This window comes from Phyllosticta capitalensis (genome assembly GCF_038381095.1).
Source record: "Phyllosticta capitalensis strain CBS 128856 chromosome Unknown BKA78scaffold_1, whole genome shotgun sequence".
NCBI lineage: Eukaryota > Fungi > Ascomycota > Dothideomycetes > Botryosphaeriales > Phyllostictaceae > Phyllosticta > Phyllosticta capitalensis.
The window spans coordinates 2,833,517-2,860,058 of record NW_027117439.1 but is presented as its reverse complement, the minus strand read 5'-3'; the positions used below and the strand labels follow the sequence as shown (position 1 = coordinate 2,860,058).

Genomic DNA, 26,542 nt, shown 5'->3' with positions numbered 1-26,542 from the left:
TCTTGACCATGGCTATACAACGCTCATCTATTCAGAGTAGCAGTGGATCTATTCCTTTCACCGAGCATTTCCGCTATTCTGGGGTAATACTTTGGCCCTCAGAGACGTACGACTACGTCCATCACTTTCCCTGAAGAGCATCCAGGCTGAGCTGGTGATGGAAGACACTGCCAGACGGAGCGCTGTGGAAGGCGCAGGGGCTGGTGCCTGACGCTTGGGGGCCATTAAATGTGGATACCGAGTCTGAAAAAAGAGCATGGGGGCTGAACTGCCGGGGCGATCAACAGGGCTTGGGGCTGAAGAACTCGCGTCAGGGACCAAGTGCAACTCGACTGTTGCAGGATCAGAGTCAGTCGGGAAAGCTGTGCGAAGAATCGAACCAGAGATTCCCGTTGCAGCGGTAGGGCTGAGTTCATGGCTGGAAAATGCATTGAAGACCCAAGGTAGTCCGACACCTCGCACTGACCACAGGAAGGACCACTTTCCAGTTCGATACTATTCGTACTACCTTACAGCGAGGAATGAATGATGGAATTGCAAACCTCATTCTTTCTAGAGGATGAAGCTGCTGCTCCAGAACAAGCCGGGCGTCTACGCTCCCGAATCACCTGCACTGTCACACCTAGCAACTTACCATTTTCAAAGACAAAAGCTCGGACCTCAATCCCCACATGCTACTCTGAGCAGGACGATTCCTACCCTTTTCAAAAGTAGTGGTCCTATTTCGATATCACTTTCCCATGCAATCACAGCCGGCTACAGCGGCTTGCTTCGCGTCGGGAGAGGACCCCACTGACCTTTGCGCCAATTCCAGTCCAACATTATTGCTGAGCCAGCCAGCCCTACCTGACCGCCGCGGGTTTCCCATACAGTTGTCTACCTTGGGCGCCTGCTCCGGTCATCTGCTTGAGCAGCTGCTTCGGCTTCTACGCTCGTACTTACGAGGGAGACAGTATTGTATGTCCGCTGCGGTTGGGATGGGAAGTCGTCACGTGCTCTGCATCGCCTTCTTCTTCTTCCCTGACTCTTGCATTTCTTCCTCTTTTCTCCCCCTTAATCTTGGCTCAAGGCCAGTCGAGAGTACTTGAGGCAGGAAAAAGCATTTATTTGGAAACGAATTTTACTTCAAAACCCAATCGCACCACCAAAGAGCGAGAGAGGATGCCGCTTGTCGTCAGCTCGTCAACATCGTCCAGAAAGAGCCAGCAAGCTAGCACTCAGAACCAAGTGATTTTGTGACGCATCCATCTTGCCACGACGTTGGACAACATCTGTTCCAATACCCAAGGTCCTTCTTCTGCTGTTGCTCTTTTTGCTCCTGATGATGACTGCAGCCTAGCAAGGTCGACATGCAGAGGACCAATGCCATCAAAGTCAGACTGCTCAACAGTCAGAATCCATCAAGTCGTTCAGCCAGTAGCAGACGAGGAAGCTGGCACATGATGTGCAGCATGCTTGCTGACTCGAAAAGCAGGGCGGGCGGAAGATGGCCGCTGGGTGTGTGGGTTGGAGACTGGGGACTGCACATATTTAAGCTCTTCCGGCCCCATGTGATTCTTGGACTTGCTTGCAGAATCCGTCTTTGCAGCGTCTCCTCTGATTGTTGATTGTCTTTTTCTAGTTCTGATCTTGCAGTCTTTTCTTTCCAAGAAATGAAGCAGACACAATGGTATCGCTTCATCTCTGCTGCTTCGCTGAACCATGCGCGCTCGATCGAAAGAGGAACTCAGGAGCTCGAGAAGAAGTAAACACTTTGCATAGTTGACTTTTGTCTAGGCAAACAAAGGCACAACGGTCTCAAGAAAAAAGGACAGCCGACCCTCTGATGAACGACCGCGTCCAAACGGTATCTGAACAAAGAAATCAACGGAGGAAACCCGAGCAAACAACCACCGCGCCATGACAGGGTAATAGAAACAACCCCACAACACCGAACCAGTGACAGTCTTTCCCTTTCCATTTTAATTGACGACACTCCTTCTTTTCGCATGATGACTACTTCTTCTTGCTTCCTCGGCTGTCATGCCCACACCGCTGCCCGCGCTACTCGACTCAGCCTCGCTGTCCTCAAAGCCCTCAAAGTCGCGCTCGAGCGCCGTATCTGGCATTTTCTCGTGGAATACTCGGCGCAACTCCGCGCACGCCTTGAGATAGTAGTCTTGCACGCCAGGCGTCGGCCTTAGGGGATTCGGCGCCTTGTCCCACCCATGCGGAACGCCGGGCACGCACGTGTAGACGACATTCTTCTTGATCTCGTTGGTCAGCCTGTCGCGAAGGCGCTCTCCTTCTGCGAGCAGCATGTCCCACTCGCAGGTGAAGAGAATGATGTCGTCAGGAAGACCGGCAAGCATGGCAGTGGGAGCAACGCCAGGCGAGAGGTACGGATTCGACATGTCCATGGTGGGCGGTTGCAGGTAGGATTCGTCAAAGAGCTTGGTGAAGATGGCAGGGAGCTCCTGGTCGGTCCGCACGCACGTCATGCGGCGCTGCTCACGGGTTTGCGTGTAGTCGACCGACGGATACCACGCAACTATTGCCTTGATGCACAGTTCGCGCCGCACATTGACTAGTGTTCGCCCCGCGGATAGCGTCTTTTGTGGGATGTTGTCTGTCGAGGGCGGAACGCGCTGCATGCCGTAGGGCGTCTCGGCATTTGGAGGCTCGGGAATAGTTTCGCCTTGTAGCCGCAGAGGCACCGTCAACGACATGTTACCTCCACTGCTGAATCCAGAGACGGCGACTCGCTCAATGTCGATGTTGAGCGACTCGGCGTTTTCGGCGAGGTACAGAATGGCATCCACTCCATCTTCGACGGCCGTGGGAAACGGGTGTTCAGGGGCACGGCGATAGTCGACACCAACGACCAAGGCGCCGACCTCCTGCACGACGGTTGCGCACCAGCGGGCGTCGTCAGCAGCCGTGCCAAGCGTAAAGCCGCCACCGTGGAAGTTGACGACAACAGGAAACTTCTTAGTTCGGAGACGCTTTTGAAGGTCGTAGTCCTCGGGAGTGTAGAACGAGAGATTGAATTGGCCCTTGGTGGGTGACACGGTTGTTGGAATGGTGCGCGTAAAGGAAGGTTTGGGAGGACGAGGCGGCGCGAAGCGATGGAGCATCATGCCTATTTGCATGAGAACTCGCCAAACCTGGGCCTGGAGGTGGAGAACCCATCGTGGCCGCGGTTCCTTGGATGTCGGGGGGTTGGTTTTGGCCATGTCCAGCAAAGTGTACAAGAAAGCGCAGGAGTGGGGAGATGTGGTCAGAGGCAAGCGAACGAGGGCCGGTGCATTAGCGCTCCAGGAAAGGCAGAGACAGGAGGAGAGGCGAATGTACAGTCGAGCAGGAGCTGCAAGAAGAGGAATAGGTTGTGGAGGAATGGGATGGCGATAGGTTCAAGGAAAGGAACAGAAGTGCCAGTGAGAGTGGTCCAGCCGCATGACGTAGCCGGGGTCCAGCATGTTGCGCAGGCCTTGGCATCCCCGTCTCCGGGCACTCGACCATTGGAGATCGACGGCTATCGCTCCACCTGCCCCAGCCCTTATCGTCATCCTTTACGTTCACCTCACGTCGCCGCGGGGCCGACCTGCCATGTCTCAAGGTGCATTGTGGGTGCATTCATACGCGCCTATCAGCGCATCCAAGAATCAATCATCTACCTCGCGGTCCACCCCAGAAGCACACGCATCATGCCCGTCGCTGACTATCAAGGGCCCATCAGTTCCTCGAGAAACCAAAAACCAAAAGCTCCTCTCCTGAAATGCCCCGTATCCATGCTAGGTAGTCAGAATCAATCCCAATCTGGCCGCTCGTAACAGGCCGTCGATTACCCAAACGCCATGCCGAAACCCGAATTACTACACAAGAGACCGCCTCCGAGCCGAGGTGCCCCGCTAGACAACGACAAAGTCGTCGTCGTCCGACTTTGTCGCCTTCTTCTTGCCCTTGGCCGAACGACGCGCCTTTCGCTGCGCCGCCTCGCCATTCTCGTCGAGCACCTCGTACTCGTCCTCGACCAGCTCGTGCGTCTTGCGATCTTCGTACCGCTCGATGGCTTGCACAAGCGCCTGGTTGAGGATTTGGCTGCCTTGACTTGGGCCCTTGTCGGCATCAAACGAATATGTAATATCGGCATCGGGTTCCGGCGCGGCCGAGGCTTCGATGGGCTCCTCGTCGGCCGACGAGTCGCTGGATGTGTAGGCTTCACTCGGAAGTATCTCTTGCTTGCGGAGCTTCGCAGCACGGCCGACGGACTTGGCGTTGTCGCGCTTGAAGGCAGCATTCATACTGGGATGCGCGTCAGAGTCGAGAACGCGGCAGCGTCTACCAAACAAGTGTAGCTTACCCTGGAGCGTACCGGAAGGGCCTGGGCTGTTCGCCGGTCCGGCCAGGGCCATGTTGGCCGCCCAAAGCCCACTTGTGCTTCTGTTCGTGATCGCGATTGTAGTCGACGGCGGCGGAGCGGAAGTCGTTAGAGAGAGACTGCTCAGGAGCCATGGTCGATTGGTGTGGGGGTAGCTTGCGAGTAGGGAACGACTGGTGGTGAGGCAGGGTGTGTGAGGTGAAGTTGAGAGGTCGGTTGGAGGTTGGGCGGGGATAAGGCGAGGTGAGTTGTTAAGAGTAGGCGAGCTACTAGGTGGAGAATGTCTTATAGGTCAAGAGGGTCGAAGGAGGTCGTGACCGGTGCAGAGGATGACTCGGACCAGCTGAGTCACTGGCCGAATGGAGTAGTGGCGGTGCGTATGGGGGATGGGTGGTCGCTGCGTAGAGGGGCAAGTCTAGCGGCGTCTCGAAAAAGGAAAGGGATTCCTAGGCAGTCGAGAATAGCAGTTTACGGGGGGGCACTGGAATCGTGGATAAAGGCGGATGATGTTGTTGTTTATGTAGCGGCGATGACGCCAACGGCCAGGCGCTCACATTGGCTGGGGCTTCTAAGTTGGGACAAAGGAGACTAGGACGGGTCGAGATAAGGACCAGCCTTGCTTCTTGGTGGCAGATGGACACGGGACCATGCTCGGTGCCCTGAAGTGGTGGCTACGAGGCTACTACTACATCCACGCTTCAGCTGGGGGCGCGCTGATAGGGGGAGCGGAGAGAGCGTGATGCCGGGCCCGGCCTGCTTGCCCGCCTGCCTCTAGGAGTACCTGTCAGCCTCCACTTGGCTCGACGAGGTCCGGCCCGGCCATGGCCGTCAGTGTTTCTTTATCGCGCGTCGCTCGCCCACATGGGTGCGTTGGGTTGTCGTCGTCGTCGTAGGCACCTTGGTGTCAAAGAACTGCGGAGGTGGATGTTTGGGTGAGGTCTGCAGCCCGTGCTCAACATGTCGACATGCCTTGGCCAGTGATCCTCCGCGTTTCCCCATCCACGCCGTACCAACACTTTTGAATTACACCCCATTGCATACGCCCGTAGCCACCCAAGCCGCGAAGCCCCTCCAAATCTCTCTCAAGTCTGCTGCATTCCGGATCCAACCCCCGTAAGCAGACCTACAAGTGCATATTGGGTCCCCGCCGGCTCAAGTACAAGTCATCATCCTCCGCCTTCTGCTGCGCGGCCGACGTCATTGCCCTCGTCCATGTCGCTATCGCTACTCTCTATGCCCGCCTCCTCGCTGGGCAGCATGTCAGGAAACCAGCCGTATGTTTCCAAGCTGACTAGGTACTCTCCCAAGCTGCCCCTATCCACGTGGACGCCCTCGGCGCGTAGGGCAGCTGCCTGTCTGCTCGCACCCGATGGGCCTCTTTGTCGACAAGTCAGCCTCAACCGCCCCAAAAGTCACGGGTCCACCGTGAGACAAGGAACAAAAGGGCGCTTACCTCGGACTGATCATGCCCTTGGAGTTGATGACGCGCTGCCATGGCACGTTGGCTGAGTGCCACTTCGGCCTGCTCCGGCTGCCCTCATCGGCCGCGTTCGGTGACGACGCCAGGTGTTTGAGACATATACCGACTTGCCTGCAAGGGTCATGGTCAGACCTGAGCAACAGCGCCCCTCGACCGTGTCACGCACCTTGGGCATTCGGCTTGACGTCAAAAACAGGTCAGTCGTTAGCTGTAGCCATCACATTTCATGCCAAAGGACCTACGTTTTCCCACCAGTCTCGCAATGTGCCCATAAGTTGTGATTTTGCCATATGGAATTTCTTGAATGGCCTGATATACGGCCGCAAACCAAGCAGCGGCTTCCTCGGACTGGCGAGGCATGACTCCTCGAGTGAAGTTGAAGTCTCGATGTAGGGATACGGACACCGCCACAGATTGTTCGATGCAGGCGCAGCAGAACCGGCCACGACTTTATGTCGGCGAGTGACTCTTCAACTGCCTGGCAAGTTCTCGGGGAAATCAGAGAAACTCAATCTCGGATTGGGGGTTGAAACTCACAGGATGTGATCAAGTTCGATCGAGATAGCCTTGGAAAGTCAGTCTTCGCATCCTGGCGGCGATTAAGTTGTTCAAATCCAGTCGCGTTTCACGGCTGCGAGCAGCAGTGCCAAGTGCCTGCCTGAGGCGGATATTCGAGTTTGCAATGTTTGTCCAAATGCACGGACCAGACCTCTCTGCCAGCCGCGGGCGCGGGAGGGACGTCACCTCCGAAAGCTTCGAAAGCTCCGCAACCCTTGACCAACCTGCGCCTTTCTAAGCATCATGTCCCTCGCCGATTACCTCGCAAAAAAGTATCTCACTGCCGACGCTCAACCAGAAAAGAAGAAGAGCAAAAAGCGCAAGAGAAAGGAAGCTGAAGCTGGTGGCCTCATCATTGCCGACGACGATGCTACGGGCTGGAATTCTGGTCCGCAGACCAACGACGATGATGAAGCCCCGATGAGCGGTACGACTTCGAGACCCCTCCAAATGCACGCCATTTCCCATTGTTCAAAACTGACTTTATTCCCCAGTCGCCGGCAACAGCGCCGAATTCCGCAAAAAGAAGACCTCCGCCTGGAAAACCGTCGGCAGCAGCGCGCCCTCAAATGCAGACCAAGCCGCCGCCGACGCCATCATCGCCTCCGCCGCCGCCGAAAACCGCGCCGCAGGCGCCGAAACCGACGAAGCGCCCACCATCGCCGACGGCAACAACGACGACGACGGACCAGCCATGGAATCGGGCGCCGCGGCCGGCCTACAGACGGCAGCGCAGGTCACCGCGGCGCTCGAGAAGCGCCAACGCGAGGAGCGCAAGCACATGGAGGCGGCGATGCGTGAAGCGGGCGCGTCGGCGGGCGAAACCATCTACCGTGACGCGAGCGGACGCATCATCAACGTGGCGATGAAGCGCGCGGAAGCGCGGCGTGCCGCCTCGGAGGCTGAAGCCAAGAAGCGCCAGGAGGAAGAAGAGGCCAAGGGCGACGTACAGCGCGCAGAAAAGGAGGCGCGTCGGCAGGCGCTGGCGGACGCAAAGTACATGCCGTTGGCGCGCGGCGTGGACGACAAGGAAATGAATGAGGAGATGAAGGAGGTTGAGCGGTGGAATGATCCTGCGATGCAGTTTTTGACAAGCAAGAAGGAGAAGAAGAGCAAGTCGGGAAAGCCGCTGTACAAGGGCGCTTTCGAGCCGAATCGATACGGGATCCGTCCTGGACATCGCTGGGACGGCGTCGATCGGAGCAATGGCTTTGAGAGGGAGTGGTTCAAGTCGAGAAACGCGCGATCCAACCGGCGGGACTTGGAGTATGCATGGCAAATGGACGAGTAGACCTGGGATAGGGTGCTTGGGATCTTTACTTTGGGAGCGCAAAAGGCATAGCGCGGCGTTCTGGAGTGTCCATGAGTTGGACTATGGAGTTTCATTCAACAAAAGGGCGTACTTGGTCGTCGGAAGACAGAAGATACCTCGAGGCATATCAAATCGAATTTGGTCAATCCACTGATGATACGTCGTTCATTGACCTTTCTCCGCCGGGTTGCTCCTCCTTCTATGTACAGTGTATCTTGATATATACAACGATCCAGCCCCTACCACAGCACCTCGGCCTTCACAATCGGCCTGTCCTCGCCATACTCAGCATACTCCTTGGGCTGCCAAGGGAACGGCCGACGATGCCACCTGCGCACGAACCGATGTGCCTCGGGCTTGGAGCAAAAGCTAATGAGCCAGCGCGGTGGCAGCTTACGCATCAAGGACGTCACATCAGAATGCGCATCATCTCTCCGCGCAGTGCTCAATTGAACGACGCCAGGAACGATGGCTTGCCCGCCCCTCTCCGGAATGTCCCACATGACGCCGCGGTCGTGGCCGTCGGCGCGGATGGCGTCGACGATTTCGAACTTGGTCGGCTGCATGCCGTCAAAGTGCATCAGCACCTTGGCCTCGACGCCGCGCATGCGGTCCACCACCTGCGGGTACCCGCCGTTGCGTATCATGCGCGCCACCTCCAGCGGAAACGGTTCTCTCAGGGTGGGCGCGAAGATGTGGCCAGCTCTGCTGGGCGGCCCTAGCGAGAAGAGCTTGAGTGCGTGGCTCATGTCTTCGCCGGTGCTCGGGTCTGTGAGGTCGAGAGGGTGGGTGCGCGCAGAGAGCATCGATGTTGGTGCCGTCTTCAGGAGGAGGTCGTGGAGGTTGTTAAGGCGCTTCTTGAATTGGAACGCTCCGTGCATGCTGCGGAAGAGGATGTAGTATGCATCTTTTCGATCGAGCGTGATTGGGTCGCGAAGGGGGATAGCTAGACAAGTGTGAGCTAGAGCGGCGTCCACATAATCACTTGACTTACTCTTGATGTATTCGGAGCTCCAACCCTCGATGTGCGCACTCGAAGGTGGGAGCAGCCCCCTAATGTCCTCCTCGGTAAGTCTTGGGCTTACAGCTTGCAAGTTGATCACGGTGGTACGCTCTTCTCGTGTTAGTTTGTTCTCGCCGGATTTGAACTGCGACATTCTCGGTCCTGCTGCTGGGTCGAGCCGCATTCTCGGAGGCTCTCTCCGTCGATCGACCTTTACTTCCTTTTGGCTGTTCTTGTTCGCTTCTTCCGGGAATAATTCATGCAGTAGTCCATTGGTATTCTCTGGGATGGCGTCGCTGTACTTCAAGTCTTGGTCGACCGACTCCCGTGTCGTGGCTTCGAGCTCAGGAGCGGATGTTGGATAATTTTGCTGATTCTCGCCAGCCGTGATAATAGATAAAGAGTCGACACTAGATTTTGAGGGCTGGTCCTGCTGATGAACGTCTGGCTTGTTTCCGTCCTGCTCTCCAGCCAGTTCGGGGAATAACAGGTCCACCAGCTCATTTTGATTTTTTGGAGCCGATAGACGAGTCGTCTGAGTAGGTACGGACGGGGTATCTGAGTGACTTTTCATCTCGGGGAAAAGTGCACCAACAAGATCATCTGGATTTTCCGGAAGATCTTCTTGCTGCTCAGCACTTCTCTTTTCGGTTTCTGGTGCACTGTCCATTTCAGGGAAAAGAGCAGCCACTAGACTGCGTTGATCTCCCGATGCGGTTATGTGCTGTTGAGTCTCTGAGCCACTTATTGGACGCTCGCCTTGTTGCTCAGCTTTTGTGTGATCGATCTCTGGAGAATGGATGGTTTGAGCAGGAAGCGAAGCTGAAATTTGATCCTTGAATCCCGAAACATCTATTTGAGCTTCCTCAATGGTGTTCTGCTCACTTTGACTCAAATCCACGTTCTTTTCCAGTGCAGGTTTAGCCTCTGAGCTCGCATCTGGCAATTTGGAGTTCTCAGTCACAGCGGGTATCTGCTCAAACTCGAGACTTTCCATGGCCTCAGCGTATGAGATTCCATACCACTCTGCATCTTCTGTAAGGTCCACTTGTGAAGGATCACCAAAGGCCTGCCGCTGTTTTGACTGTTCTGGAGACTCTGCGCCGGAAGGCGGGAATTTCTCGCCCGTCGCATTGATGTCCCAGTTTTCTTGGGTCCATTGCTGGAAACCAATTGACTTTCCTGACTCTACTGCTCCAGAACGTCTCGTTATTGCCTCTGCGGCCGCTGGATCATCCAATGATAGTAGCTCCGGCGAGCTCTCTCTTGTTAGGCGAGCTTCTGTCAACCGTCGAGGCATCACTCCATACAGCCCCTGCAATTCTGATCCCTCTGCATTCTTCTCGATATACTGGCCGAGTCTGTCGAGTCGAGACCCCTTCTGAAACTTCTGCTTTTGAGACTGTACTCTTTGCGATGCGCTATAAAGCGCACTGGTCGTAGTGCTGTCGACAGATTGGTTGTCTATGCCATCGAGGGATTGATCGCGTGTCTGGAACGATGGCAGTGTCGGCCTCCAAAAGCCTTGTGTTGTCTTTGGTCGCAATAGGAAGGGAAAGTTGGGGGAGCTGTTTGGAGCAACGTGGAGAGCTCGTGCGAGCAGGCGACGATCGGTGGTGCCGAGGCGATTCCGAACAGCGGTCGATAGAGGATGGAGATGATCCAAGGCAAAATGCCAGGTTGGCGGCATGGATTGAGGTGGATGGAGAAGGCTCTGAGCCGACCAAGGCGAGGTATTCGGCAGAACGAGCAGGTGTTTGTGGGACGTCACAGAGTCGCGTCGAGCTCACCTGCAGCACTGCGGACACGGGGGCGGCACGGCGGGACGGGGCGCACGGACGGGCGGGGGAGCGGACAACCGAGCTCACCTGATGGGCCGAGCATCTGGAGAAGGTTCATAACAGCTTTTTGATGGCCAAGGACAATCGTAAGGACATCGGGAGCATTCAGATTGTAATCCTTCATGCTTTCTCCTCGTAAGGGATGTCTACAGGAAGGAAGAGTCAGAAACCGGAGCCTTTGGTGCGGCTTCCCTTGGGCGCGCGACTGAGTCATTGATAGCTTGTCCAAGGCTTCCGCATGTTAAAGGAGAAGTGCTGGAAGACAGGGAGCATTCATACTACCGGCGTGAAAGATGGAACTCATCTTCTCTTTACAAAAAGGTGGTTGCAAGGAGCAGTCAAGCCATGGTGGTTGATATTCACTGTGACTCAGCCGACCTATAAGACGCCGATGCTCCGCCGCTGATCCCCGCAAAACTTGTGCGTCCTGATTGGCCGCTCTCGACCACTACAAACGGCAAAAAAATTCCACAACTGGACAACATACACCAACCAACCGACATTATGGACGTCACCCCATTCCGCCTGCGCCAAATCTCCAAGGCGGGCGCGATACCTCCCCGCGCGCTGGACGGCGGTGTCAGGGTGTTCATGTCCATGAAGAATTTGAAGAGCCTGGGCCTCGACATCGGCGACTATGTGCTACTCCAGCAACCCGATCACTCCCCAAAAGCAGTCGGCGTGGCTTGGAATCTGAAAGCCGACTCCAAAGATCAGGCCCGCGTGGCTTGCATTGAGGAACCCATACGGGACCTCTTTGGTCTAAAGATGGAAGAAAAGGTCACTATCTCGAAATTCGAGCCGCAAAGGCTGCAACACGCGCAAAAGATTGTTGTCCAAGAACTGGAGCCCGGCAGCAGCGTACTGCCCAAAGAGGCACTGGAGTATTGGGCTAAAGCAGCATTATGTAAGCAAATTATTCTGATCTTGCAAGACTCCACGTGGTGTTGCTTTCTCATTGATTAATTAATCTTTATCAGGCGGACTTGATTTTGTTGTTCCTGGTGGGACATTTGCAGCCACACATCCTCGTTCTGGCCGAAAGACGCGCTTTTCAATTAGCCTGGTTGAGCCTGCAGCTGAGGAGTCTCCGGCACCGTTTTACTGCGACCACAAGAGCGAGGTGTCTCTCCTTGAACCGGGCCAAGCTCCTGCTACAAAGGCACCGCAAGAGCCTACCAACTTTCTGATCAACACGGATTGCATCGGTGGCCTGCACCGTCAAATCTTGGAATTAAACGAACGCATGGCGACCCTCACCAACAAATTGCATCGTCAGAGGTATCCATCTGCTCTGAGAAGAAGCACAGGAATTCTGCTCCATGGACCGACTGGGACAGGAAAGAGCTTGCTCACGCGTCAATTAAGTCAAGCTTCGTGGCGCAAGGTCATCACAGTGGACGAACCGGCTGGATCCCTTGAGAAGAGTCAAAATGTTGTGCGCAAAGCATTTGACGAGGCCGTGAAAGCCCAACCAAGCCTGCTCATCTTCGACAAACTGGAGCATTTTGCGCCTAGGAATGAAGAAGGCGCCTCTTCCCGACTTAATCTGGCAAGATGCATTGCGGCCGAGGTTGAGAAGCTGGGAACGGCACGTGTGCTTGTTGTTGGCACTACTACGAAGCTTATCGACGTGGACCCCGCCCTCAGGACCCATGATCTGTTCGAAGATGAAGTCGAAATACCTGTTCCTGACATCAAATCCCGTGTTGAAATTCTCAAAGTGATCCAGGACCGTGAGTGGCCAATTCCAGACTCGGTTGCGGAGGAGATTGGCCGCAGGACCCATGGATTCGTGGGTCGAGATTTATTCGCCCTTTACAAGAAGGCGTTAAAAAGAGCCGTGGACAGACATTTTGGGCACTTCAAGCCGGCTTCGACAAATGATTTGGAGCGCTCATTCGACGCCATGAAAATTGAAGATGAGGAGGACGAGACGACAACACTGGAGCCTGTCAATGTGGAGCTCAAGGACTTTGAAGCCGCTCTTCTCCAAGTGCGTCCAACGGCCATGAATGAAGTGTTCATCGAAACCCCCAAAGTCCGATGGGGAGATATTGGGGGTTCTGAAAGCGTCAAGCAAGCTTTGCGTGAGGTGACCGAATGGCCCTTCAACCACGAGAACAAGATGGATGCTCTCAAAGTCCTACCGCAGCGAGGAATTCTGTTATACGGCCCCCCTGGCTGCAGTAAGACCCTTTGTGCCAAAGCCATCGCGACGGAATCATCCCTGAATTTCCTTGCGGTCAAAGGCGCGGAGCTGACGTCCATGTACGTCGGAGAGACGGAACGTGCTGTGCGCGACGTCTTTAGCAAGGCTCGCGCTGCGGCGCCGTCAATCCTGTTCTTTGACGAAGTCGACAGTATTGCCGCGAGTAGGACGTCTGGCTCGCATCTGTCCGGCATGAACGTCCTGACGACCCTGCTGAACGAAATGGACGGCATCGAGAGCCTCCAAGGTGTTCTTGTCCTCGCTGCAACGAATCGACCAGAAATCCTGGATCCTGCGCTTATGCGTCCCGGTCGTTTCGATGCAATTCTGTACGTCGGACCGCCAGGGCTGGAGGCTCGTAGACAGATCCTGAATATCGGGATGCGCGGCAGGCCAGTAGGAGATGATGTGGACTTCGAAGTGCTAGCCCAGAAGCTGGAAGGATATAGCGGCGCGGAGATCGTGGAGGTGTGTGCAGAAGCCGCGAGAACGACTTTGAGAAAGTGGATTGGAGAGGGCGGATCGGATGTCCAACACATCGGATTGGCGGAGTTTGAGGTTGCGCTGGAGAAGGTGCCAAAGAGGATCACGAGCGAGATGTTGGAAGCATACGAGGAGTGGACGGTGGGTGATGTCAAGAGATTGTAGGTAGGTGTCTAGGTAGGTAGTTCAAGTTGGACTGATGTGGTGGTGGTCAACAAGGCAGGAGCTTCAGATGCGTTCCTTCCTCCTCAACCCACCTACAATCCGCAAAATAAATCCGACGCCGGCCACGACACCACCTTCAAAATTCTCCACTACTCTCTCTCTCTCTCTACCCTTACCCTCGAAACCTCCTTGTGCAACAACCAGCAGACTTTGTTGCCCTATGCCGATCTCAACTAGTCGCATCTCTGCTCTCGACACGACTCCCGTCTGCTCTCGTCGTCTTCGCTGAGGTCCCAGCTTGACCTCGATACCTCACGTAAAGCTCTACATCTGTACCCTCTTCCTTCACCATTCAGCCCTCAGCCTCGCTTCAGCTTCACCAACGTTTCATCTGACAATCGAATCACCATGGGGCTGTCTCTGAACAGTATGCCGCTAGCCGACATACCTCACCTTGATGAGGGCGTTGACTGGCAGAGCTGGAGAACATCAGTGGAGCTCCGCATCAGGACCATGAATGGCGAGAGGTTCCTGACGGAGAATCCTTCCCAGACTACTTCTCCAGAAAAGAGAAAAGACTGGAAGCGCATGGACGCCACCGTCGCTTCCTTCCTCTATTCCCACTGTTCTCCCACGGTAAAGCGGCAGCTTGCAAACCACACCAATTCGGCAAAAGAGCTTTGGGCCAGACTACACGACTTGTTTGAACACAACGGCTTCGAAGCAAAGAACGCAATTATCAGCGGACTACGACACATCAAGACAGCCGACTACAACACCATCGAAGACTACCTCAATGCTTTTGAGCATCAGGTCAACCTCTGCCGCACCGTAGCCGGCTGGAAGGTCGAAGAAGATATTGCCTGCTTTTTCCTGCTTGACGACCTGGCAGACTCGCTCGAATACTGGTGCACGGTCAAGAGAAGCAATTGGCGTGGATCTTCTTCGAACACATCGTTGGCTTCTCTCGTTCGCGAGGCCAAAGATGAGGCCCGACGCCAGAAACTTCTCAAGTCTGAAAATCCTGCATTGCTACCTCCTATCACCTCCTCCCCTATCGGAAGCACGGCTGGCGATTCGCTTCAGAGTCTTCAACATTACTTGAGACAAGACACGACGAACGACGACGACTATCCGCAGGATCCAATGTTTGCGAACAAGGATGAATTCAAGAAGGACATTGAGGATGCCGTTACAAGTGCTCTGCAAGTTGCGCAGCTGCAAGATACTCAAGAGCAGAAGCCCCCAACGACAGTTCCCATCGAGAATCACCCGTCGTCGCCTTTCCACGACATTCCCGAGTTTGACGGCACACGCTCGTCGTACGAAGCTTGGAAGTACATGCTGAAGGTCAAATTGTCCTTCGACAAACGCTTTGGCTCTGAGGAAGAAAAGGCGGCGTACATCATGACAAGGCTAAGAGGACAGGCTCTGGACATTTTCATCTACCGGGACCCCGAAGGCATCCCCAAATCTTCCAATCATATCCTCATGGTTCTCGACAAGTTCTTCGGTACTCGTGATAAGGTTCACACTGCTCGCTCCAAGATTGAGAGCATGCATCAGGGCGATCGTCCGCTCGATGAATTCGTCACCGAGTTTGTCACTCTGGCACAGAGGGCTGAGTGGGATCCCAAACAGACCAGGATGACGCTTGTTGACAGACTCAACTACGAGCAGCATGGCTTCCAAAAGAAGGGCTTCCTCACGTTGAACTTGCCTGATCTCATCGATCACCTCATGGAAGTGGTCGAGTATGAAGCAGCTCGAGACTGTTTCGTCGGTGGAATCAACAAGGCCTCAAAGGGTGTCGGTGGCCGAGATGCTACCTGAACCGTGATATCACTACTGAGAGCTCTCGGCATGGAGAATCACCTGGGCAGAAGTTGCGGGGATTGTGGATTGTCTAGCTTACAATCGGGTGGCATCGATGGACGTGGATATGGCTCAGATAATGGGGCAGGGCTTTTGCTAGGGGACTGGACCAATTGTAGCAAATCAGACTGCGCTTGACCACATGCTACTACCTGCCTTGTTACTCCGTGCAGTGTACGGTGTTTTAGAACTGCCTAAGGCGGTGTACGCGACTGATCACGAATGCTCCTCAGGCGCGTCGCGTCCACTGAACATAAACAAAATCGTAGCACTCACCCTCACGCTCACCGTACACTTCACTTCCAACACTTTCCAACCACAATGTGGCGCTACAAATTTCGACGCTTTTTAAACAAGTTATTCAACAGCGAGCCGTCTTCGATACCTCCTGAGGCGCTTGTTCCGCTCTTTTTACTGGCCATAATCGACCGACCCAAGCCTCCCAAGGAGTCGTCGTAGCTATGTCGTGAGCGACGTTCACGTGGAGGCTTCGAGCGCGCGCGTTCTGGTAATTTCTTCGAACTCTCCTGTGGCTATGTCTGACACGCGAAAGCTTCTGACAACTCCTTGTGCGCGCGCGTTCTGGTCAGTTCTTCAAATTCTCCTGTGGCCATATCTGACGCGCGAAGGCTTCCGACTGCTCCTTGTGCGCGCGTCTTCCACGACACCAAATTCTTGAGACAACCTGGTTTGCGTCAATGCGAGGAGGCTCCAAAGGTACGCTTGCCCCAAAATTCTTTGGATATGCCACTAATGGACTTCTGTTCTTACAGTGACCATTGATACTTGAAGGGTTCGGAGCCAAAGTTCATCCGCACCTGAGCGCCTTCCTTGTCTCTGATGGCCATGTGAACAAAAGGGAAAAGGCGGCCTTTGATTTGGTCTCCGTGGAAGCCTCCTTCTAGATGAGAGCTAAGCGTCAGCCAACTTGATCTGAAAAATCCTGTACCGAGCCTTCGGGTTGACATAGTCGCGCCACAAACGAGGTGCCTCGAAATCAACAAGGCGGGTGCGATTATATAGGGAGCATTCAATCACTCCTGGCTCTCCCTTGAGAGTGGACTCTTTTTGCGGCTCATGATGCCCCCACAAATTCAAAGCAGAAGATAACTTGACTTACCAAGCTTTTCGCCATTCTTGGTGAAGAAAATCATGTGCTTGCGGAAATCCACACCCACACCGACAGTGTCCCCCTTTTCAAAACTCGGGACCTTTCCCTCAGTGCAATGAACGTCACGGGTGTCTTCATATGCCATTCCATTATTGCAATACATCCACCCCGAGAATGGACCACTCCAGAACGGGCGATAAAACTTGGAGCAAAATCCAAATGAGACTCTGTAAGCCAAGATCGTCAACTCTTCTTGCCATCCGCGTCTGAGATGAGGAACATGTAAGACTAAAGAATGACTCACACGTCGCGCGGAACGAGATGCTCAATGTAAAGCTCGTAGTAGTAGCGGGATATACCAGCGGGTACAGGGTGATCAGCAAGAAAAAGCTTATTGAGAGAATATCCTGAGACTAGTGAGTAAATGTTTTAACCATATTACCACCACAACCACAGCGACGGAGAGACTTCGCGTATTACCAATGACTTGGACCGTCGTAGGCTGGTCTGCGGACGTGGCTATTCTGAAGGGCGAATCCGGGTGCCACATTGAAGTAGGAGGGAATCCTATTCCTGTGGTTCCGATATTCGCCAACTTCACGAGGATGCCAGAGGTGTCAAAAAAAGACAGCATCTCCGAAATATGTTGCTCTTGCTGCAAGGACGCCAGAAGCATAGGGTTCCATCCATGAGTGTCGAAATCACTCGCTAGACCTGTCAGGTGACGACATATTCTGGCCGCTCCAGCCTCAATCGCCATTTCAAGAAGATCGGTCTCTCGAGTTACCTTAGCGCCCGCTGATAGAAGCATTTCAATTTTTCTCTCCTGAGTTCTCGCCAAGTCACCCTCTGCATCTGACCACCACCAAATGGATAAATCAACAGCTGTTTCTTGGGTCTCATCAACCGCAGAAAGGTCGGAGCCACTCTTGATCAGGACCTTGACAATGTCCTCCCGGGCTCTGGAAGCTGCCGCGTGCAATGGAGTTCGACCTTTTTGATCTTTCCTCGAGCACAAAACGACTGGCTGTCCCGACTTGAGGAGTAGCTGAACATTGGCGAGACAGTCTTCTCGAGCGCTGCAATGCAATGGAGTTTCCCCGTAGCGACTTTCTGCTTTCGTCAAGAAACTTGTGTCACTGGATCTCGAAATCTGCTGCTCAAGCAGATACTCCAAAATCTCAGAGCTGCGTATGGAGGCCAGAAAGATTGGCGTTCTCCCTCCGTCGTCTGGCGCAATGATGTCGGCGCCGTGGTCGACCAAAAGCTCTACAATTGGGAGGTTGGAAAACCTTACAGCTTCATGGAGCGCCGTGGCTCCCGAGTAGCGCTTTTTGTTGACACCAACACCGTGACTGAGTAACAGGCGTACTATCTCGATACTTCCTTGCTGTGCAGCCATGACAAGTGGAACTAGCGGGCTGTTGGTTTCTAGATGAGCGCCTTGGTCGACGAGCAACTTTGCAATTTCGAAGGACGGACTCCCCGAGCCGCCCTCAAACAGCCAATGGAAAGCCGGGCTTCCGTCGTCATCCTGCACATTTACATCGAGCTCTTTTGCAGCCAAGATTTCCTTGAAGATCTCCACATCTCCGACTGCCGCAGCATACATCAGACATGTGTAGTTCCGGCTGTTCGGAATCCCTGGGTCTGCCCCGTGATTGAGCAGAGCTCGAACATGGTTGAACATGGTCCTGGTTGGTTTGACATCCCCGCGAAGGAATGTCATGAGAGGCGTTTCTCCCTGACGATCTTCTTGGAGATTGATTTGAGATTTTTCCATGTTCGCAAGAAGATATTCGAGGCCAACGTAATCTCCCTGTCCTTTGCACACCATGTGTAAGAGGTTGCAGCCTTCTCCATCGAGTTTGTTGAGATCTTCACCACTATCAACAAGCCGGCGAAGAGTACCAAGTAATCCGAAGCAAGCAGCAAAGTGGATAGGGCTTTTTGTTGGCAGAGCTTCCCAGCTTCTGAACGCCTCCGAAGACATGAACCTATCGATGTCCTCGTAAAGTTGCTTCCATCTCCTCGAGACATCCTTTCGTTCACGCTCTTCTTCAGGCCACCATTGCTCGGCCATTCGGACATGGTAAGTCCAGCGATTCAGCTCATATCGATGTTCTTCTTCTTCTTCAGAGAGTCTCAAATTTGAAGGGGATGGAAGCTTCTGGCCTCTCAAGTTTGAAGTGGATGAATGCTTGTGGCCGTCTTCAGAGCGCATTAGATACTTCTTTTGAAACCGAGGGTTGTTGAGGGTCTGCAACATATTGCAGGCCAAATGAAAATGACCATGTTTTGGTGCGATCTGCAGTGTTGAAGCCGAGTTTGCCGACTCGCGTTCTCTGCACACTGGGCACTCAGACAGTACCTCTGGATGCGTGGCCTCATCCAGGATCCAATCCTTGATTGACTTGTGATTCAGCCTGACCACACCAGCGGTGGAGTCAAATTCGACGAAATCACGGACTTCCATCATTAGTGACTTCATACTTGAGATTACTCGACCATTTGCTGAATCTGTGCCACAGGTGCTGATCTCTGTAACGCTACCATCATCGTCGGTATCGTCGTCGGTGTCGGTATCGTCGTCGTCCTCGTATTCGCTCGAGTAGTACCCTCCGATTTCATCGACGATAGGTGCTGCTTGGATGGCTCCTTTGGCGCACACAAGCCATCTTAGAATGATGCGCAAGTGATTCCGTGGCTCCTCTTCAAGATCTTCGAATCTTTTCGCGTAAAGCTTGTTTATGCCGTGCGGAAGCTGGTTCACTGCCTTTCGAAAGTTTGCCTTCGACTGGGCGCTGTTCAGGGTTTTGATGGCTATAACAGCGTCTAATATCAATCAGCACAGGGTGACCTTCGTACAGAAATTCATCGTGAGAACTCACATTGGAACATGCCCTCGCTTTTCGCCAGTATGGTACTTCGGGCATTTTCTTTTACTTTCTTTTTGAGGAAGTCGAACTCCTTCTGACCAAGCTCATGGTCGACGAATCTTCCGATATCCTCCTCATTCGCAGACTTGTCAACTTGGATGCGGTGTCTCGGAATCGATAAAGCCGTCTCAATGTCTCCATTGACACGACTAGAGATGAACAGACTCGTACTGGATTCTTTCGATGTGAGATCGATCAACGAATTGAGAAGCCCAGATTCGTCCTTGGCCCAGTCAACACACTCGTCCAAAGCATCAAGAATGACGAATATTCTCCTTCCAAGATGTTCCATGATGTCTGCGAACATTTGAGTCATCGTTGACATCCTCAGACTGTCAGCCCGGTCGACATCTTTCATTTCAGCCACTTCTTGAACAATTTTGATGCACGCCCTCTTTGCCCCATCGTCGGTGCTGCTGGCTTTGCCTCTTGACCCAAGATTGCAGGCTTCATTGAAGAGCTGGAGCAAAAGATGAAGCATGATCTTCTTGCCTTTTTGCGTTGCATCATTGCCAACTTTGCAAAAAAAGAAGATCATGAGCGGCTTTTTGCCGTCTATGTCCCCTGAGTCAAGCTTTTCAATGACTGAAGAGGACAGGAAGGATTTTCCCACTCCGGCTGGTCCACTCAACCAAAATGTATGCTTTCCCGTGGCGAGTTCCCAGTCTTTATATTCGCCACGTTCGAAAATCCATCTGCATGTGTGGGGACTCCGGTTTCTCAAGTTCTCAACTTGTTGGTCCTTTGGCTGCGAGAGTGCAAGTGATGTCCCAGACTGCATCCAACTCAAATGTTTGTTGCATTCTTCGTCGAGCCTCTTCAATTCTGTCTCTTCTCTCGACTTGGCAAGTTCCCCTGAAATGTTGTCCACCTCTGAGGCTATCCCAGGAAGCCAAAGTTCTTTGATCTCCTTCATGTCCAAATTTGTCTCTTGACAGTGTCTTCAACCACTATCTTGAAATCAATGTCGGCCATTTGGTGCAATTGGGCTAGTTGAGATTTGGCCTCATCCAGAAGTCCACTGAGCTCGTCTGTCTTGCCGAAGAATGCCTTAACAGCGCGGGTAATCTTTGTTTTTGGGTTTCCTTCGTGGTCCCGGGGAAATAGCTTTGTCGTCTCAAAGGAGAACTTCAGAACAATCTTGTACAAAAATGGTATCTTTTCCAGAATTTTCCTTCCAGTATCCGGGGCGGTCTGGAACTCTCCAACAGGCCTTTGCTTCCTCCAATCAACCGCCCGCAGGACCCGATGAGCGTGGACGTCGCAAACAAAGACCACCTCTGACATGAGATCGAGCATGCTGCTGACAAGCTCGCAAAGTTCCTGATCCTGAAAGATGACTCTTGTGAGGGTCCTGAATGCTGACCATACGATACTGGCGGACTCAGGCGCGTAGACCATGCCTGAATCTACCATCGTGCAGATAGTTCTCATCTTCTTCATGATGCGGCCGACATGAAATTCAAACTTCTTACTCATTATGGTAACCGAGTGGGGTTTGTACCTGTCCTGGGCGCGATCCTGTCCCTTTTTGATTGAATCGAGCACTTCTTTTGGTGACGCATCTGACTGAAACGACGTGAAAAGCTGCCAATCACTTGTATCAATGTCTTCTCGAAGCAGGCTTTTGGCCTGTTCCCACAGATCCGGGATATCCATGGTCGATTTCGACGCCGAAAGGCAGTGGGCGACAAAATAAATCGCAAACTAGAAGCCTTCCAGTGCCGAGGAAGATCGGAGGGAGATGGGGAGTGTTAAGCTCCTCGCGGTGTGAAGATAGTTGTGAATGCGGTATCACTGATGGATCAGAGTCTGTCAAGCGCTCGCACCTGGATATCGCAGCGACTTGGAACCACGTCTTAATTGAATCGCTGTCGTCGATGGCTGTGCCGCTTACATGCATTGGCACCCCTGATCCGTTACATTTGGGATCAACCGTGACCGACGATATCTGTGGTTCTCATGCATGAAACCCGGCCAATACGAGCACTTGAGTGCATCTACTCGTTTCTTGAGGCGGAACATAACGGCGGTGACATGCTGTCTTCCATGTTCGTTTAGCTTTGCAGGCTCTGCATTGGGAAATGATTGGATGCGGATCTTGCGTTGCTTGCACCTTCTCAACCGTGGATGAAGCCCAGGCGAACCGAGCGGAGCAACACTGGGTCTCAGTTGTCGAAGTTCATGGTCGGATAGCCGCGCGCCTCATCTTGCAGAGTACCGTGGAGTGGGGGCGAATCAGTTGCGAGGCTTGCATTGCGAACCTCATCGGTCTTGGTAGAGGTCCTTGGTGTCCGGGCTGAGACAGTCTCGAGATAGTGTACGGCAGCTTGGAAATAACGCGCCGATGGCCTTGAGGGCGACTGCGGTTGTTCTCATGCTCCCACCGGTGCTTATTAGGTGGAAAGAGAGTCGCCCCCAAGATCGTCGAAGTCTCTTCTCCCCGATAGTCGCCGATGCTTTGAGGCTACGCATCCGCAATTGAGGCCATAAATTTGACGTTGACCCTAGGATTTTGTGGTCCAAAATATTGAAAGCACCCTCAGACTCTCGAGTGACGTCATAACGTTGAGCTCCCGCTTGGTGCCCTAAGCCTCGGAAGTTTGACAAGCAACACACCGCGGAACCGCGACAGTTATCAGTAATACTCTGATTGAAATAGACATGTCGCCCGGGTCGACCGGGGCGCGCATGTCTTTTCCAATTGCAGGTGTACTAGCTGTCGGAGCAATCGCTGCAGCAATGGGACCTTTCGCAGAATTCCGAGCTCTTTTGACGCGCCTGCTGGGCATTGATTCCCCCGGCGGCATCTGGCGTCTGGTAGCTCTGGTATCCGTCTTCTTCAACTTGAAGGGGCTGCCTTTTGTTTGGCACGTAAGCTTTCTCCGTCCATCTTTTCTTGTCGCATTCTTGCTAACCTCGTTCGCGACAGATCCGACTCTTTCGCGCTTTGGTCTACCATCTGTACTGGCAGCCGACGCCGCTCCCTCCGCGAGCCCTCTTCCAACCCGTCATAACCTCGACAAGAACGCCAATCACCGAATGCGACTACAACCTGCATAAGTCCAACAGCACGTACTTCAGCGACCTGGACATCAGCCGGGTGCACCTCGTCTCCGCCCTTCTCCGCAACGGAATCCGCCGCCTCTCGTCCAAGGACAAAACCCAGGACAACGCGCCAGGAACCAGCCATGTCGAGGGCGCATTCAGCATCGCGCTCGGAGGGATAACGTGCCACTTCAAACGCGAGGTCAAGCCGTACGCGCGCTTCGAAATCTGGACGCGGCTGCTGGCGTGGGACCACAAATGGCTGTACTTTATATCCCACATGGTCCGGCCCGGCACTGCCAAACCCAGCTCCTTTGCACTGCAGCCGTGGAAGAAGCCCGCGGGTAAGGGTCGGCGGTTGGATGCGCTGAGCGAGGAAGAGCGCGACCAGATGCGCGAGAAGCTGAAGGGTCAGATCTACGCCACCAGCATCGCAAAGTATGTGGTCAAGAAGGGCCGCTGGACCGTTGCTCCTGAACTGGTGCTCACAAATTCGGGACTTCTGCCCAAGAAACCCGAGTCGACTGAGGGCAGTGACGCGCCAATGCCGGCAGCAGAGGCGGGAGATGTCCTGGAGAATTCCGCCCTGCCCGCTGGAACCGGTGCTGGAGAGTTGACGTGGGAGGATGTCGAGGCAGAACGCCAGAGAGGCCTCAAGCTTGCGGAGCATTTTGCGGCCTTGGATGGATTGCACGATGAGTTTGCGCTTAAGGTGGACGATGCGCTTGGCGAGTATTCCGACATGCTCACGCCCTTCTGGTGATTGCTCCAAATACACCTGCCCTCTATAATTTTCTTTGCTTTCTACCTTTGTAGAACATGATACCTTGTAGAACAGTCATTGCAATAAGACGAACTGAACATTTCTACATGTATGCCATTTCATCTGAAGACTCGTGAGACGTAGACAAAATCACAGTAGCGATTCATGACCTAGAATTTAAAGAATATGTATGTGCATGGATTCAATCTATCCTTCCGTGCCTGTGCCTGTGCATGTGCCTAAGCCAAATGATGGATGGGCAAATCCCAAAATGCCACGCCTGCGCTGAGCAGCCCCCCAAAGCCAAAAACGGAAAAATTCAAACCCAAGGAAAAGACAACGAGACGCCCGAGCCAATGTAGAATGCCGGTCCCACGATGAATGGGAGCACCGCGCACTCTCGATAAAAAGGAAAAGAAAGCCCTTGAGAACCCCGTTCCGTCTATCAACCGAGCTACCAGCCCATCCAGAGCCCGGATTCTGTGGGAAAAAAGCAATGAGAGCAGCCCATGTGCCACTCGGAAAAACGCCAGAGAACCTCATAAACCATCCAAAGCGTAAAAATGTCTCGCGTGCTTCAGTTCGTGCTCGTTGCGGATGCTTGCAAATCTCTCCATGACTACTTCGGCCCTTGGAATGCATTACGACCACCGCCCCTCGCTCTCCCCGAAGAGCTCCCCAGCTTCGCGACAGTACTTGCTCTGTCCAGCGCCCTGGGTACCGACTTCACTGCCCCAGCAGACAATCAAGGCGTCCAAAATGCCACCGAGGACTCCTTCCATTGCCCCAAGCACGCTCCATCCGATTGCCGCTGCCACCATGCCAACAACATAGGCGTAAAGACTTCCGCGGTGACTCGACCCCGACAGCTCGAGAGCTCGTGCTGTAGATACCCAGCCACCGAAACCCAGAGCAAGGGACATGACAAAGCGCGTGGCGTGCAGCAACAGCTTCGAAAGACGGTAGGGGACGAGCTCGTGGCCAGAAGGCGATGAGAATGACCTCGGGGTCAGAGTCGTTGTAGGCGAGGATTTCGACACGAAGGACATCTGGCCGAGGCCATGGGCGGCTTGGCGCAAGTCCATCGAGTGGATCGACGCGTAGGTGAGGGTGAGTGGATTGGTCAGCGTGACCACGGATGATGGAATCAGCTGATAAACGCAGAAGCTGATCAGGGCGGCAAAACGACGAGGAAGCACAATGAGAGGAAGACGCAGAGCCAGCGTCAGGAAGGTCGATAGACAGATGGTCCCAAACATGGGCCCAGTCGCATGCCAAAAGGATGCATGGACGACCTGGTGGCTTGTCGGCTTCGGGACTGCGTAGCGGTGGAAGTACCACTGACTAACAGTGGCTGATGTCAAAGAGCGCTGAATGCCAGAGATGACTCCGAGGGACCAGAGGTAGAAGAGAATGTAGAAGATGCCGAGCCACCAGGTGCTCAAGTCGACAGCCCACAAGCTGACCTTTCCATCGCGTCGTTTGAAGTGACCCTCGAGGAAAAGACGGGCAAAGATGCCGATCCAAATCCAGGTCCAAACAACAGTGGTGGTCAGGACTCCCAAGCCAACCAGGAGCAGCGCTGGACATGCTCCGAGCACTCGGCTCGCAAGCTCAAGGATTCTGGAGGCTTTGTCGATGGAGCGGCGACCTTGATAGACCGTGTATATCCAAACTGCTGCACAAATTCCCGGGAGTAGAGACAGCCAGCGCATGGCTTTGTCTTGAACGCTGTGTCCATGCCAAGCTCCTTTGTAGCTTGATATCAACGGGTAGAGGAAGAAGGATATCAGAATGACTGGTACGCCCACCATGATGAGTCGGACGAGTGGCCGCACAAAGTAGGCTAGACAGGCCAGCCAAAACGCTGCCACCACGATGGAGACGAGCGTGTAAGCGGATAGCAGGTGGAATGAAGAATGCAGTGTGCTATACACCGTGTCGCCCAGTGGATGCTTTTGATCTGGCGCAGAAGTGTGCATCCAGACAAGCACGGCCGTTCCAAAGTAAGCGGCTGCCGCGATGACAAAGGCAAAAGACCAGAAACTGTCATGCTTTTCCTGTTGCTCTTCTACGACAGTGACAACGGTTTCGCGGTCAGGGCTCATCGGCCTTGGATTCCCCAGGAAAGCTTCTTCGTCTGTTTCCAGCGGGATGGGCATCGCGTTTTGCAGAGGATTCCTCGGTGGTTGGATACCAGGGACTCGCCGAAAATGGTGATGCGTAGGCGGTGGATCCATGTCATCATCGGATAGGTCGTTCTGAAACTCGTCTGCGCTATCTTTTTCCGTCGATGCCAACTCCACATCTACCAGCCTCCCTTTCCCTTTGCTGCTGGGCGCACTGGCATCCGAGGCACCCACACTCCGCCCTCTACCATCACCTTCTTCGATGGGCTGGATATTGGGGTCTCTGCCCCGGCTGGTGATTCTGCCACCCCTCCAAGAGCTTCTGATGCCTCTGCCGAAGGCGGGTCCGCCGCTATCATCTTCATCTCCGTGACTTCGATTTAATGACCGATCGCCTTCCCCGTCGGTTTCGGACGATTCTGTGAGATGGCTGCCGCCAAATTGCCTGCGCGACTTTTGTAGAGCGTAAAAGTCGGCTACCTCGCGCTCGTGCTCTTCGCCGTCGTCCTCTTCCCGAAAGTCGTCGGTCGCGCTGTAAAAGAGAGGGGCCGGCGCGGCCGAAGTTCTCGAGGCAAATGGAAATCTTGACATCTGAGAGCCAGTGGGGCCATAGGGATTCGGCATGGTTGGCTTCTGCAAGTAGGATCGAGAGCTGTAGTGCCTCGAGGCTCCGGGGCCTTGTCCTCGGGAATGGCGAGCAGAGCGAGTGCGGTTCTGGTTGTCTGCGGTGTCCTGGGCGCCGAGAAGACGCGACTGGGACTGCGCGAGGAATCGGGAGGCATCTGTAGATATTGGGTGAGCTTGGGACAGTCACGCGAGGTCAAAGGGCCCGCCGGTGAGACAAGAGCAGTCACGAGCGGGCGACAGCAGCAGGAAGTGGATGCGGGAGTGACCTACATTCGGAGAACATGTTGGCTTGCTCGGCCGGGAGGGCGCGTGTGTGGCCGATGCAGCTGGAGGAGATGGCAAGGGATACGGGATCGTGGTGTTGAGGCTAGGCAGCTCGAGGTGAGGCAGCGAGCCTAGCGGGCGGTGAATGGGCCGGCGCGGATGCTGAAGCAACGAGGGGACCGGCCGCAGCCGTTGGCAGCGGGCCACGACGGCCTATCGTGGCGTGGGATCAATGGAGCGGACTGTGTGGTGATTTAAGGCTCTGACTGGGAGCTGTTTGTGGCGTTGGAGGAGTGGTGAGTGATAATAATGCCTCGAGGTAGGTTGAGAGACAAGAGGGCCGTGACGAGGTGGGTAGGTGTGGTCAAGGAA

The 26,542-nt window shown here is 54.1% G+C and overlaps 10 protein-coding genes across 10 annotated transcripts; 3 read left to right on the top strand and 7 right to left on the bottom strand.

Annotated features, from left to right (window-relative positions):
• Positions 1-2,117: 2,117 nt before the first annotated feature.
• BKA78DRAFT_236181 (Alpha/Beta hydrolase protein) lies at positions 2,118-3,179 on the bottom strand (the record flags this gene model as incomplete). Its single annotated transcript, XM_066883848.1, has 1 exon — positions 2,118-3,179. A coding segment is annotated over one exon (1,062 nt), but the record flags the coding sequence as incomplete, so codon positions are not given.
• Positions 3,180-3,890: 711 nt separating this feature from the next.
• Positions 3,891-4,494, bottom strand: BKA78DRAFT_348992 (uncharacterized protein; the record flags this gene model as incomplete). Its single annotated transcript, XM_066890730.1, has 2 exons — positions 3,891-4,284; positions 4,343-4,494. The coding sequence occupies 2 exons, from the start codon at positions 4,492-4,494 to the stop codon at positions 3,891-3,893; spliced, it is 546 nt and encodes a 181-aa protein (XP_066749695.1).
• A 948-nt stretch (positions 4,495-5,442) lies between these two features.
• BKA78DRAFT_17573 (MGMT family protein) lies at positions 5,443-6,377 on the bottom strand. The gene is made up of 4 exons (XM_066883323.1): positions 6,083-6,377; positions 6,007-6,019; positions 5,814-5,951; positions 5,443-5,737 (listed from the first exon to the last, which is right to left on the bottom strand). The coding sequence occupies exons 1-4, from the start codon at positions 6,198-6,200 to the stop codon at positions 5,527-5,529; spliced, it is 480 nt and encodes a 159-aa protein (XP_066749694.1). The 5' UTR covers positions 6,201-6,377; the 3' UTR covers positions 5,443-5,526.
• A 1-nt stretch (position 6,378) lies between these two features.
• On the top strand, positions 6,379-7,819 carry BKA78DRAFT_17600 (Pre-mRNA-splicing factor of RES complex-domain-containing protein). The gene is made up of 2 exons (XM_066883330.1): positions 6,379-6,825; positions 6,893-7,819. Exons 1-2 carry the CDS (start codon positions 6,642-6,644, stop codon positions 7,687-7,689), a joined length of 981 nt encoding a protein of 326 aa, XP_066749693.1. The 5' UTR covers positions 6,379-6,641; the 3' UTR covers positions 7,690-7,819.
• Positions 7,820-7,949: 130 nt separating this feature from the next.
• BKA78DRAFT_348989 (uncharacterized protein) lies at positions 7,950-10,013 on the bottom strand (the record flags this gene model as incomplete). The annotated part of the gene is made up of 2 exons (XM_066890729.1): positions 7,950-8,656; positions 8,705-10,013. The coding sequence occupies 2 exons, from the start codon at positions 10,011-10,013 to the stop codon at positions 7,950-7,952; spliced, it is 2,016 nt and encodes a 671-aa protein (XP_066749692.1).
• Positions 10,014-11,051: 1,038 nt separating this feature from the next.
• Positions 11,052-13,618, top strand: BKA78DRAFT_17532 (P-loop containing nucleoside triphosphate hydrolase protein). The gene is made up of 2 exons (XM_066883315.1): positions 11,052-11,461; positions 11,535-13,618. Exons 1-2 carry the CDS (start codon positions 11,059-11,061, stop codon positions 13,412-13,414), a joined length of 2,283 nt encoding a protein of 760 aa, XP_066749691.1. The 5' UTR covers positions 11,052-11,058; the 3' UTR covers positions 13,415-13,618.
• Positions 13,619-16,629: 3,011 nt separating this feature from the next.
• On the bottom strand, positions 16,630-20,598 carry BKA78DRAFT_17530 (ankyrin repeat-containing domain protein). Its single transcript, XM_066883314.1, has 3 exons — positions 19,292-20,598; positions 16,881-19,235; positions 16,630-16,807 (listed from the first exon to the last, which is right to left on the bottom strand). Exons 1-3 carry the CDS (start codon positions 20,253-20,255, stop codon positions 16,701-16,703), a joined length of 3,426 nt encoding a protein of 1,141 aa, XP_066749690.1. The 5' UTR covers positions 20,256-20,598; the 3' UTR covers positions 16,630-16,700.
• Positions 20,252-20,998, bottom strand: BKA78DRAFT_348985 (uncharacterized protein; the record flags this gene model as incomplete). The annotated part of the gene is made up of 1 exon (XM_066890728.1): positions 20,252-20,998. The coding sequence occupies one exon, from the start codon at positions 20,996-20,998 to the stop codon at positions 20,252-20,254; it is 747 nt and encodes a 248-aa protein (XP_066749689.1).
• Positions 20,999-22,081: 1,083 nt separating this feature from the next.
• On the top strand, positions 22,082-23,150 carry BKA78DRAFT_245133 (uncharacterized protein; the record flags this gene model as incomplete). Its single annotated transcript, XM_066884097.1, has 2 exons — positions 22,082-22,213; positions 22,272-23,150. The coding sequence occupies 2 exons, from the start codon at positions 22,082-22,084 to the stop codon at positions 23,148-23,150; spliced, it is 1,011 nt and encodes a 336-aa protein (XP_066749688.1).
• Positions 23,151-23,751: 601 nt separating this feature from the next.
• Positions 23,752-26,306, bottom strand: BKA78DRAFT_17490 (uncharacterized protein). The gene is made up of 2 exons (XM_066883311.1): positions 26,177-26,306; positions 23,752-26,061 (listed from the first exon to the last, which is right to left on the bottom strand). The coding sequence occupies exons 1-2, from the start codon at positions 26,187-26,189 to the stop codon at positions 23,792-23,794; spliced, it is 2,283 nt and encodes a 760-aa protein (XP_066749687.1). The 5' UTR covers positions 26,190-26,306; the 3' UTR covers positions 23,752-23,791.
• Positions 26,307-26,542: the final 236 nt, after the last annotated feature.